General features: G+C 46.7%; 1 protein-coding gene across 1 annotated transcript in view; it reads left to right on the top strand.

The window, feature by feature from the left end:
- Window positions 1-12,317, top strand: part of DYTN (dystrotelin) — a 45,342-nt gene that overhangs the window by 11,397 nt on the left and 21,628 nt on the right. The window contains exon 4 of the mRNA XM_082260908.1: window positions 4,153-4,312. Within this exon, the coding sequence (XP_082117034.1) occupies window positions 4,153-4,312 (160 nt within the window). The remainder of the gene's footprint in view (window positions 1-4,152; window positions 4,313-12,317) is intronic.

The raw sequence follows: 12,317 nt of genomic DNA, 5'->3' as shown, positions 1-12,317 counted from the left end.
AGGGCAGCCAATCAACAAGCATTTAACTAGTGTGCTCTTAGAAGCCATCACAGCTATGCCTACTAATGGCATGGCTGTGATTGGGCAGTGCAGCATGTGACCCAGCCTCTATATAAGCTGGAGTCACATAGCGCCACGTCACTCTGCTCTAACTACTGTAGGGAGAGGTTCCTGATGCTGCTGAGAGAGAGATAGGAGATTATTGTAGGGGCAGGCTGGAGATTGCTTTCAGGGAAAGAATAGGAAGAATCTTCTTTAATCAGACAGCGATCTACATCGATTTTATTGTGTGGGGGTGCAGTGCACAATCTTTTTGCCCTGACCTGAGCCCAGTGAGGAGGAGGGAGAAAAAAAAAAACTTTTACCAGTCTGTTAGGTTGGTGGCGTGCGGCGTGCAGCGGCCGTGTAATGCAAGCTCAGTGCATATGTGTCTGCTTAATCGGGATTTAAAAAAAAAAAAAAATTTTCCTTCATATTTTACATTGACATACAGTGTTTAGACACTGCTGTTCTAATCTGCTATTCAAAAAGCACCAATTTAAGGGAAAAATAATTATTTTTCAGTTTTTAGGGAAAAATCACTATTTTTCAGTTTTTCATTCAAATTAGTTTTTATTCAATAGCGGAATAGAACAACAACAGTATCCAACCTGTTAGGTGGGCGGCATGCGGCGTGTAGCGGCCATGTAATGCAAGCTCAGTGCATATGTATCTGCTTAATCTGGATTTAAAAAAAAAAAGTTTTTTCCTTCATATTTTACTGTGACATACAGCGTTTGACACTGCTGTTCTAATCTGCTATTCAAAAATCACCAATTTAAAGGGAAATTTTTTTTCCATTTTTTTTCTTTATATGTTACTGTGAGATAAAGTCTTTAGACACTCATGTGTCCTAATCCGCTTTTCAAAAATCACCAATTAAAGGGAAAAATAAAAAATTTTCATTCATACGTTACTGTGAGATACACCCTTTGGATACTGTTGTTCTATTCCGAATTCAATAAGAACCCATTCAGGGGAAAAAAAATAAGTTGCGGCCTAGTCTGCATATGTTACTGTGAGATACACCCCTTGTATACTGTTGTTCTATTCCGCTACTCAATAAACACCCATTTAGGGGAAAAAAATTAAATTGCGGCCTAGTCTGCATATGTTACTGTGAGATACACCCATTGTATACTGTTGTTCTATTCCGCTATTCAATAAACACCCATTTAGGGAAAAAAAATTAAATTGCGGCCTAGTCTGCATATGTTACTGTGAGATACACCTGTTGGATACTGTTGTTCTATTCCGCTTTTCAATAAAAACCCATTTAGGGAAAAAAATTAAATTGCGACCTAGTCTGCATATGTTACTGTGAGATACACCCATTTAGATACTGTTGTTCTATTCTGCTATTCAATAAACACCCATTTAGGGGAAAGAAAGATATTAAATTGCAGCTTAGTCTGTATCTGTACGTTTGAGATAAACCCTTTTACATACTGTTGTTCTATTCTGCTATTCAATAAACACCCATTTAGGGGAAAATTAATAATTTTGCAGCATTTGCTGATTATGTTACTGTGAGATACACCCTTTAAATTTGTTTGAAGCATCGGCTTCCACCACTGAGGATTGCAGAGCGCTTCAGTTTGCCTCCTGTTGCTAACTCCTCCTACTCCGCTTCCTCATCCTCATCCTCTACCGCCTCCTCATCTGGAGCAGTGATCATTTCTAAGGCTTTCAGGGTATTCATTCACAAGTGGCTCCGAGGGTGGGTTCCTGCACCCACAAACGCCAGGTACACAATTGTCCAGCAAGGGCACAGTTCTGGAGAATGACGAGGTGGAGGATGAGGAGATGGAGGAGGAGGAACCATGTTCACAGCAGGGTGGCACCCAGATAACAGATAACAACAGACACAACACTTGATCTTAGCCAAAAGGTCGAGAAGCGATGCTGGTGGCATTCCCACCTGACAGCGGGGGCACAGTGGAAGCACAAGGCGAAGGCAGAGGAGGGGGAGGAGAAGGTCGCCAACGCAGCAAGGGCACGCCAGCACCTCAGAAGGCAGGGTTAGCATGTATGAAATGTGAAAAAGCTTTGTCGGCATGCCACAACAACCAGGGACACTCAGACTATCACCCGGTGGGTGCATAAAAAAGTTTACACCAAAAAAGTGAAACACAAAAAGTGCACAGGGTGTACACATGGTCCCTGACCCTGATGCCCCGGAGCGCAAGGCTCTTGACAGGGACTAGGGTACTTACACTGGCTAACCTGGCCGAAACCAGGCAGCCCCGTTCTTTAGGAGGTCTGCTGAAACAGGCCACCCCAAGTACTAGGTGGGGCTCTCCTGAAGAGACACCCCATGAGAGAGGGTAACCCAAGCCAGAAGGCCATATCCACCCCCTCCCAAGACTTTCAGGGACAGGCCTAAGGACCTACACCCTACTAATCACGCTGTGCAAAACAAAGTGTACCGCCACAATAAAAAACACAAAACGTGAGACACACAACACATAAGAGTGGGGAAAGGGATAGAGGAGAAGTGCAAGGTTAGTGCCACATTGCAATACTATGGCAGGCCCTTCGGCCAGGAATAAAAAATTCCTCTGGTCCTGACTCCTGACCAAAAGGCCCAGCCCTAGAGGCAGGTGTGAAAAACATGTGTAGGAAGTGCAGTGTCCTTGGTGCCATACTCATAGTAATGCCATCCATCGTGAATTATGGCACCCCTGGACTGCCACTCCAGGGACACATACACCACAGGCTTTTCAGAATCCTGGTCCCTGGCAAGACCAGTGCAGCCCCGTCCCTACCAGAAGGCCTCAGAACTTAGACAGCCTTGGGAAAGCCCGGCCCACAAATAGGGACACATACCTTTTCCAAGGCCAGACACGACCCAGAAGGGGGAAAAAAAAAACCCTGCCACTATCACTGTTCCTTGTCATATACCATATACCATACACATACTGAATGACGGGTCTGCCCCCTTCAACTTCTGGGTCTCCAAATTGGGCACATGGCCTGAGCTTGCCCTTTATGCCTTGGAGGTGCTGGCCTGCCCTGCAGCCAGTGTATTATCTGAACATGTATTTAGCAGGACTAGGGGCGTTATCACAGACAAGCACAGCCGCCTGTCCAGAGCCAATGTTGACAAGCTCACGTTCATTAAAATGAACCAGGCATGGATCCCACAGGACTTGTCCGTACCTTGTGCAGAATAGACATGTATACCGGACTTACCCAGCCATTGTTGTATTTTTGATCTTTCTCACTCTTTTGGGGTGTACCCTAATTTAAAAAGAAATTTAAAATTAAAAACAAAAACCAGTGTTGGCTACCTTGTCCTCCTCCACCGCCGCTTCCACCTACACTGCCACATCCACCGCCACCTCAACCTCCTACTCCATATGGGCCTCGTCCTCCTAGTTCAAGATGATTATTTTTTATTTTTATGTTTTTATGTTATTTTAAGTTATTTCCCTATCCACATTTGTTTGCAGAGCACTTGCCATGCTCTTAAGAAGATTTTGCTGCCATTTGCAGCCCTCTAGCCCTTTCCATGTTTTTTTAGAGCCATTTTAGTGCTCAAAAGTTTGGGTCACCATTGACTTCAATGGGGTTCGGGATCAGGGTAAAGTTCGGGTTAAGTTTCGGGTCATGAACCCAAACTTTTTTTTCAAGTTCGGCCGAACCCGGACATCTAGGTGTTCACTCAGCTTTACTTAAGAACAAACCTACAGTACCTATCTTGTTCATAACCCGGGGACCGCCTGTATTGTGTACTTTACAATTAATATTAAAATCTGTGTAATAATGACCATGTGACTGAATAACAGCATGTTCCTTATAATCTAATATAGTTTAAGCCAGTGCCTGCATTTTATCAGAAAATAAAGTTAGAATTGATTTGAAGTGAAAGCACAAGCCTATTGTCCTAATTTAAATTCTACCAACTCATATCACCACATGAGATCAAACAATAAAGTAGTCTTTATAGAATAAACAGTTTGAATTCTGATTCATTGGACAATGCTGAACAAACTGATATGTTCTGCTAATATCCTTTTTCCCCCTCAGGTCACTCTGCTACTATTAATCACTGCAGGAATGACAGGTTTTCCCAGGTAATGCATCTTTTTTTTTTTTTTTGCAATGCAGGTTACTGAGGAAGCAATTAAGTCGCTGGAATGGCGTTGTCCAAGTGCTCCAAGAAACTCAAGAAGACAATCATTGCAGAATAGAAGCCCATATACGTACTTTAGCAGTCAGCAGTGACTGTCTGAGAAAAGAACTGGAAGAGCTAAGACAGAATGTTCAGGTACTGCCAAAGCAAAGCAAAAGTACTTATTATTTTTGTTTAATCAGAGTTGATAAAATCTAGGGCCCTTTTATACTGTGGCATTGTAAGGCTCCATGTACACGGGACGTTGTTAAAAGTCCCTTTGAATGCTGGAATTTTTAGGACGTTTAAAACGTCCGTTAGGTCGCGTTTGCACCCGCTTTAGCGGGCGTTTGCAGGCGTTTGTGTTTAGAACCGTTCCTAGAGGTCAAAATAATCATTCCCCTTTAAAATGGAAAAACGCGAGCGCTAAACGCGGGTCATCTCGTTCGGTCGCGTTTTTGCGTTTGAAACGCCGGGAAACACACGTTCGAACGCAAATAATTGCTTTCCAAAAAACGTTCCTGAACTCAACTGCCTGCAAATGACTGTAAACGACCCTGTGTACATGGACAGATAAGATAACATGTAGGTGGGTTCAGGGGCTTCTGAAAAAAACGCCCAACTGCTCCTAAACGGCCATTTACAACGTCCCGTGTACATGGAGCCTAAGGTAAAACAAAATGTACACATTTAAAGTGATTTCTTAAATCTAGATACAGGAACAAGGTGCTGTTCCTGTAGAGGGCTATAAGATGTGTCCACTTTCCTGAAGTTATCTGCTCTGTGTATCAAGAGTGCCACCAGCAGCTCCTTTGTGAATCAAGCCTTGTAAATAGATTGTCAAAATATTTCTACAATATACAGTATTTTGGTTAGTGTATACGTGCAAATCAAAGACTTGCTCCTTTAAAGTGCACATTTTGTCAGTTCTAGCATACATGCAATTGCAGAATAAAATTTGAAAAATAAATCACTTTTATTTAACATTTTATTACTATTTAGACCTATTGAATGTGTATTAGTTCCTTAATAACTTTTTTTTACAGTTTATATCCAAACCTTTTTTCATTTTTGCAGCGCTGCTTTAAAATAATATAGGAATCATAACTGTAGTGCCTTTGAAAAAGGTGAAGCTTGTAGGAAAAAAGTAGCATTTTAGTAAGAGGAGACTTCAGTTTGAGACCTTTAGCAAGAGGTATTACCTTAGTTCCTAGGTGAAAGAAAAAAATGTTGTTATTTTATAATGTTAATGAAAACCTTGCTCCTTTATGCAGTGTTCATTATGACTTAGCCTAGGTTCACACTAGTGCAGCTGCATAATAATGCTTTTTTAGCGCATTTTTGTGTGAATTTTTTTTTGCTTTTTCATGGGTTTTTTTTTTTTTTTTTTGTAAGAGGAGAAGCCTGGATTTTAAACACAGAACATGTTTTGAAGGCATTTAAAATGATTTTTCCATGAGCTCCTATTAAAGTCTATGGGGAGAAAAACGCACTATGCTGCAACAAAAAAAGCACCTGCACCTTTATAAAAATTGCACTTGACCATGTTGCATTTATGTGAATGGACACCATATTGAGAATTAAAATATGGATGTAATCTTGCAAACTTCTATGTGGATGTTTAATAAACACTTGTGTTTTGCCCACACCCACCACACTCTCATATAAATGCGTTTGTGCAATGCTTCAAACCTTATTGTACCGCGCTACACAATATGTCCACAAATTATCTAAAAAAAACCCCAAAATATACTTAAACAACACAAAAAGTCCATAAATTAGTCCCATAAATTAATATTTCTTGTTATGAGAAGTAAATCACTTCTCAAAAGAAAACAGTCTCCAGTGCTAAACATGCTTATTGTTCTTCTACTGTCAATCCCCCATTGCAAAAAACACTGCATGCAATATGTGCACCCTTCACCGGCTGAGCTCTCACCTGAGGTATATGGCCATACAATGAAGTATGGTCAAAACACGCTTATGTCCCACCATTGAAGACTCAAAATGGTCTTTCCAGATCCTTGGATAACTCAGTACTCCTGGCCACACTCATACAATGATTTTATTCCTTGCTATGCCTTCATTAAGCTGTATTTATAATTTATAAAACTGGTTTATTGCCATAAAAAAACAAAATAAAACACTCACACTATCTAGGTGTTTGTAGTACACCAAACTGTAATGGCATGTGTGATATATCCAATAGCCAATTTCAAAACAGTACTCTGTGATAATTGTTACCGCGGTGCCTCATTCTCCTGGCGTTGTGATGTCATCAAGCCCCTCCCCTATACATTACACCACAGGGCCACGTGACTTCATCAGGGAGTAAGTTCAGCACTAGAGACTGTTTTCTTTTGAGAAGTGATTCACTTCATATCACAAGCAATACTGATTTATGGGACTTATTTATGGACTTTTTCTTTTTGTTTAAGTGTATTTTGTATTTTTTTAAGATCATTTGTGGACAAATTATTGTTTAGCACTGCACCATCTAGCGAATAATGTGATTTGCATTGTTTTTCATGGCAACGCAATGACAGACGCAGAAGAAATTGCACTAGTGGGAACAGGGCCTAAAACACATTGGTTAAACCACACATATTAAGCCACTTTAGATAAGTTACACCCATAGTCAAGGGAGTCACACCCAAATAGAGAAATTAAAATCTATAGGATTCCATAAAATTGGCTGAAACCAGCTAACATAAGTTTCAGAAAATATGTTTGTTAATATCTCCTTTCAAACACTATTGTGAGAGTTTTTTTTTTTTTTTTACATTGGAGCATTCATTTTTGCCTATCCATAAAACAACACAAATGTATCATTCCCTATTAAATCATTTTTAACATGTAGTACAAAGGGTATAATAGTTTACTGTTTCTATCTCAAAGATTTCAAAATTCCAACTTTTAGAAGATCTAACAGTGCTTTTAGATTTATTCTTTAGATTAATTTTAAATTTGGTGTTAGTTCACAAGTTGGTACTTGGCTTTAAAGGTGTTTTTCGTTAATAAAACTATGCAAATTATCTTGCCTTTGTGGTAACCTAAGGTTTGACATTGTAATTTTATGGAATTGTCTGTATTTATCTTTCTATAGTCACCACAGTTTTGTTCTCGTAGTTCTAGAAGGTATTTTAAACTATAGATAATTTTAGGTTTGAAAGAATAATGGAAAAATAACTTGTGTAAGTCAAATCTATGTTGTAATAGTGTGTCCGGCATACAATATAGCAAATATAAATTATGTGTGTAACAAAAAAGTTTCTTTGCCATTCATTGAGAGATGCAGGCAGTGGCGGCCGGCCCATAGGGGGCGCAGGGGCGCCGCCCCCCCCCCCCAAAAAAAGAAAAAGAAAAAAAAAAGATTTAAAAAAAAAAAAAAAAAAAAAAATTTTGCCCACAAGGGGCGCCCGTCTCATTGGTGCCTATGGGGGTGGGGTTTTCCACCCGCAGAGGCGCCGATAGACGGCCTTCTGGGGCGTAACTGTAGCGCAGAGCTCTGCACTCCACCACCCCTCTTTCGGCGTCCGCCGCATTGGTGCCGATGGGGGGTGGGGTTTTCCACCAGCAGAGGCGCCAATTGGCGGCCTTCTGGGGCGTAACTGTAGCGCAGAAAAATGCGCTACACCACCCCCTTTTGTGATGTCTTGGATCATGATTGGTCCAGACTCCAGCCTGGACCAATCATGATTCAGGACATCCATGGTGACCTCGTTGGGGGCGGTGCCGGTGCGTGCATCAGTCACTCACCGTCACCGCCCGGTCACTTTCCCGCCGCAGCCCGCGAAGAAGAGGAGTCGCGAGGAGGGGAGAATTCGCCGCCAGGAGCCGAGCAGAAGAGGACGGACATCAGAGTCGCGAGGAGGGGAGAAGCCGCCGCCGGGAGCCGAGCCGTCGCCAGGTAAGTGCCTATTCCACCACCTGCGCCATGCCTGTGCCATGCCTATTCCACCACCTGCGCCATGCCTGTGCCATGCCTATTCCACCACCTGTGCCATGACCTTACCACCACCTGTGCCATGACCTTACCACCACCTGTGCCATGCCTGTACCATCTGTGCCATGCCTATTCCACCACCTGTGCCATGCCTGTACCATCTGTGCCATGCCTATTCCACCACCTGCGCCATGCCTGTGCCATGCCTATTCCACCACCTGCGCCATGCCTGTGCCATGCCTATTCCACCACCTGCGCCATGCCTGTACCATCTGTGCCATGCCTATTCCACCACCTGTGCCATGACCTTACCATCACCTGTGCCATGACCTTACCATCACCTGTGCCATGCCTGTACCATCTGTGCCATGCCTATTCCACCACCTGCACCATGCCTGTGCCATGCCTATTCCACCACCTGCGCCATGCCTGTGCCATGCCTATTCCACCACCTGCGCCATGCCTGTGCCATGCCTATTCCACCACCTGCGCCATGCCTGTACCATCTGTGCCATGCCTATTCCACCACCTGTGCCATGACCTTACCACCACCTGTGCCATGACCTTACCATCACCTGTGCCATGCCTGTACCATCTGTGCCATGCCTATTTCACCACCTGTGCCATGCCTGTACCATCTGTGCCATGCCTATTCCACCACCTGCGCCATGCCTGTGCCATGCCCATTCCACCACCAGCGCCATGCCTGTGCCATGCCTATTCCACCACCTGCGCCATGCCTATTCCACCACCTGCGCCATGCCTGTACCATCTGTGCCATGCCTATTCCACCACCTGTGCCATGACCTTACCATCACCTGTGCCATGACCTTACCATCACCTGTGCCATGCCTGTACCATCTGTGCCATGCCTATTCCACCACCTGCGCCATGCCTGTGCCATGCCTATTCCACCACCTGCGCCATGCCTGTGCCATGCCTATTCCACCACCTGCGCCATGCCTGTGCCATGCCTATTCCACCACCTGAACCATGCCTGTACCATCTGTGCCATGCCTATTCCACCACCTGTGCCATGACCTTACCACCACCTGTGCCATGACCTTACCATCACCTGTGCCATGACCTTACCATCACCTGTGCCATGCCTGTACCATCTGTGCCATGCCTATTCCACCACCTGTGCCATGCCTGTACCATCTGTGCCATGCCTATTCCACCACCTGTGCCATGCCTGTACCATCTGTGCCATGCCTATTCCACCACCTGCGCCATGCCTGTGCCATGCCCATTCCACCACCAGCGCCATGCCTGTGCCATGCCTATTCCACCACCTGCGCCATGCCTGTGCCATGCCTATTCCACCACCTGCGCCATGCCTGTACCATCTGTGCCATGCCTATTCCACCACCTGTGCCATGACCTTACCATCACCTGTGCCAGACCTTACCATCACCTGTGCCATGCCTGTACCATCTGTGCCATGCCTATTCCACCACCTGCGCCATGCCTGTGCCATGCCTATTCCACCACCTGCGCCATGCCTGTGCCATGCCTATTCCACCACCTGCGCCATGCTTGTGCCATGCCTATTCCACCACCTGCGCCATGCCTGTACCATCTGTGCCATGCCTATTCCACCACCTGTGCCATGACCTTACCATCACCTGTGCCATGACCTTACCATCACCTGTGCCATGCCTGTACCATCTGTGCCATGCCTATTCCACCACCTGCGCCATGCCTGTGCCATGCCTATTCCACCACCTGTGCCATGCCTGTGCCATGCCTATTCCACCACCTGCGCCATGCCTGTACCATCTGTGCCATGCCTATTCCACCACCTGTGCCATGACCTTACCACCACCTGTGCCATGACCTTACCATCACCTGTGCCATGACCTTACCATCACCTGTGCCATGCCTGTACCATCTGTGCCATGCCTATTCCACCACCTGCGCCATGCCTGTGCCATGCCTATTCCACCACCTGCGCCATGCCTGTGCCATGCCTATTCCACCACCTGCGCCATGCCTGTACCATCTGTGCCATGCCTATTCCACCACCTGTGCCATGACCTTACCACCACCTGTGCCATGACCTTACCATCACCTGTGCCATGACCTTACCATCACCTGTGCCATGCCTGTACCATCTGTGCCATGCCTATTCCACCACCTGTGCCATGCCTGTACCATCTGTGCCATGCCTATTCCACCACCTGCGCCATGCCTGTGCCATGCCCATTCCACCACCAGCGCCATGCCTGTGCCATGCCTATTCCACCACCTGCGCCATGCCTGTGCCATGCCTATTCCACCACCTGTGCCATGACCTTACCATCACCTGTGCCATGCCTATTCCATCACCTGTGCCATGCCTGTACCATCTGTGCCATGCCTATTCCATCACCTGCGCCATGCCTGTACCATCTGCGCCATGCCTATTCCACCACCTGTGCCATGCCTGTACCATCTGTGCCATGCCTATTCCACCACCTGCGCCATGCCTGTGCCATGCCTATTCCACCACCTGCGCCATGCCTGTACCATCTGTGCCATGCCTATTCCATCACCTGTGCCAAGCCTGTGCCATGCCTATTCCACCACCTGTGCCATGCCTGTACCATCTGTGCCATGCCTATTCCACCACCTGCGCCATGCCTGTGCCATGCCTATTCCACCACCTGCGCCATGCCTGTACCATCTGTGCCATGCCTATTACATCACCTGTGCCATGCCTGTGCCATGCCTATTCCACCACCTGCGCCATGCCTGTACCATCTGTGCCATGCCTATTCCACCACCTGTGCCATGACCTTACCATCACCTGTGCCATGACCTTACCATCACCTGTGCCATGCCTGTACCATCTGTGCCATGCCTATTCCATCACCTGCGCCATGCCTGTACCATCTGCGGCATGCCTATTCCATCACCTGTGCCATGCCTATTCCATCACCTGTGCCATTCCTATTCAATCACCTGCGCCATGCCTGTACCATCTGTGCCATGCCTATTCCACCACCTGTGCCATGACCTTACCATCACCTGTGCCATGCCTATTCCATCACCTGTGCCATGCCTGTAACATCTGTGCCATGCCTATTCCATCACCTGCGCCATGCCTGTACCATCTGCGGCATGCCTATTCCACCACCTGTGCCATGCCTGTACCATCTGTGCCATGCCTATTCCACCACCTGCGCCATGCCTGTGCCATGCCTATTCCACCACCTGCGCCATGCCTGTACCATCTGTGCCATGCCTATTCCATCACCTGTGCCATGCCTATTCCACCACCTGCGCCATGCCTGTACCATCTGTGCCATGCCTATTCCATCCCCTGTGCCATGCCTATTCCACCACCTGCGCCATGCCTGTACCATCTGTGCCATGCCTATTCCACCACCTGTGCCATGACCTTACCATCACCTGTGCCATGCCTGTACCATCTGTGCCATGCCTATTCCACCACCTGCGCCATGCCTATTCCACCACCTGTGCTATGGCCTTACCATCACCTGTGCCATGCCTATTCCATCACCTGCCCCATGCCTGTACCATCTGTGCCATGCCTATTCCACCACCTGTGCCATGACCTTACCATCACCTGTGCCATGCCTGTACCATCTGTGCCATGCCTATTCCACCACCTGCGCCATGCCTATTTCACCACCTGTGCCATGACCTTACCATCACCTGTGCCATGCCTATTCCATCACCTGCGCCATGCCTGTACCATCTGTGCCATGCCTATTCCACCACCTGTGCCATGACCTTACCATCACCTGTGCCATGCCTATTCCATCACCTGTGCCATGCCTATTCCACCACCTGTGCCATGACCTTACCATCACCTGTGCCATGCCTATTCCATCACCTGTGCCATGCCTATTCCATCACCTGCGCCATGCCTGTACCATCTGTGCCATGCCAATTCCACCACCTGTGCCATGACCTTACCATCACCTGTGCCATGCCTATTCCATCACCTGTGCCATGCCTGTACCATCTGTTCCATGCCTATTCCATCACCTGCGCCATGCCTGTACCATCTGTGCCATGCCTATTCCACCACCTGTGCCATGACCTTACCATCACCTGTGCCATGCCTATTCCATCACCTGTGCCATGCCTGTACCATCTGTTCCATGCCTATTCCATCACCTGCGCCATGCCTGTACCATCTGTGCCATGCCTATTCCACCACCTGTGCCATGCCTGTACCATCTGTGCCATGCCTATTCCATC

Source organism: Pelophylax lessonae (genome assembly GCF_965119305.1).
Source record: "Pelophylax lessonae genome assembly, chromosome: 6".
NCBI classification, from domain to species: domain Eukaryota; kingdom Metazoa; phylum Chordata; class Amphibia; order Anura; family Ranidae; genus Pelophylax; species Pelophylax lessonae.
This window is presented reverse-complemented; position numbering and strand designations above follow the sequence as displayed.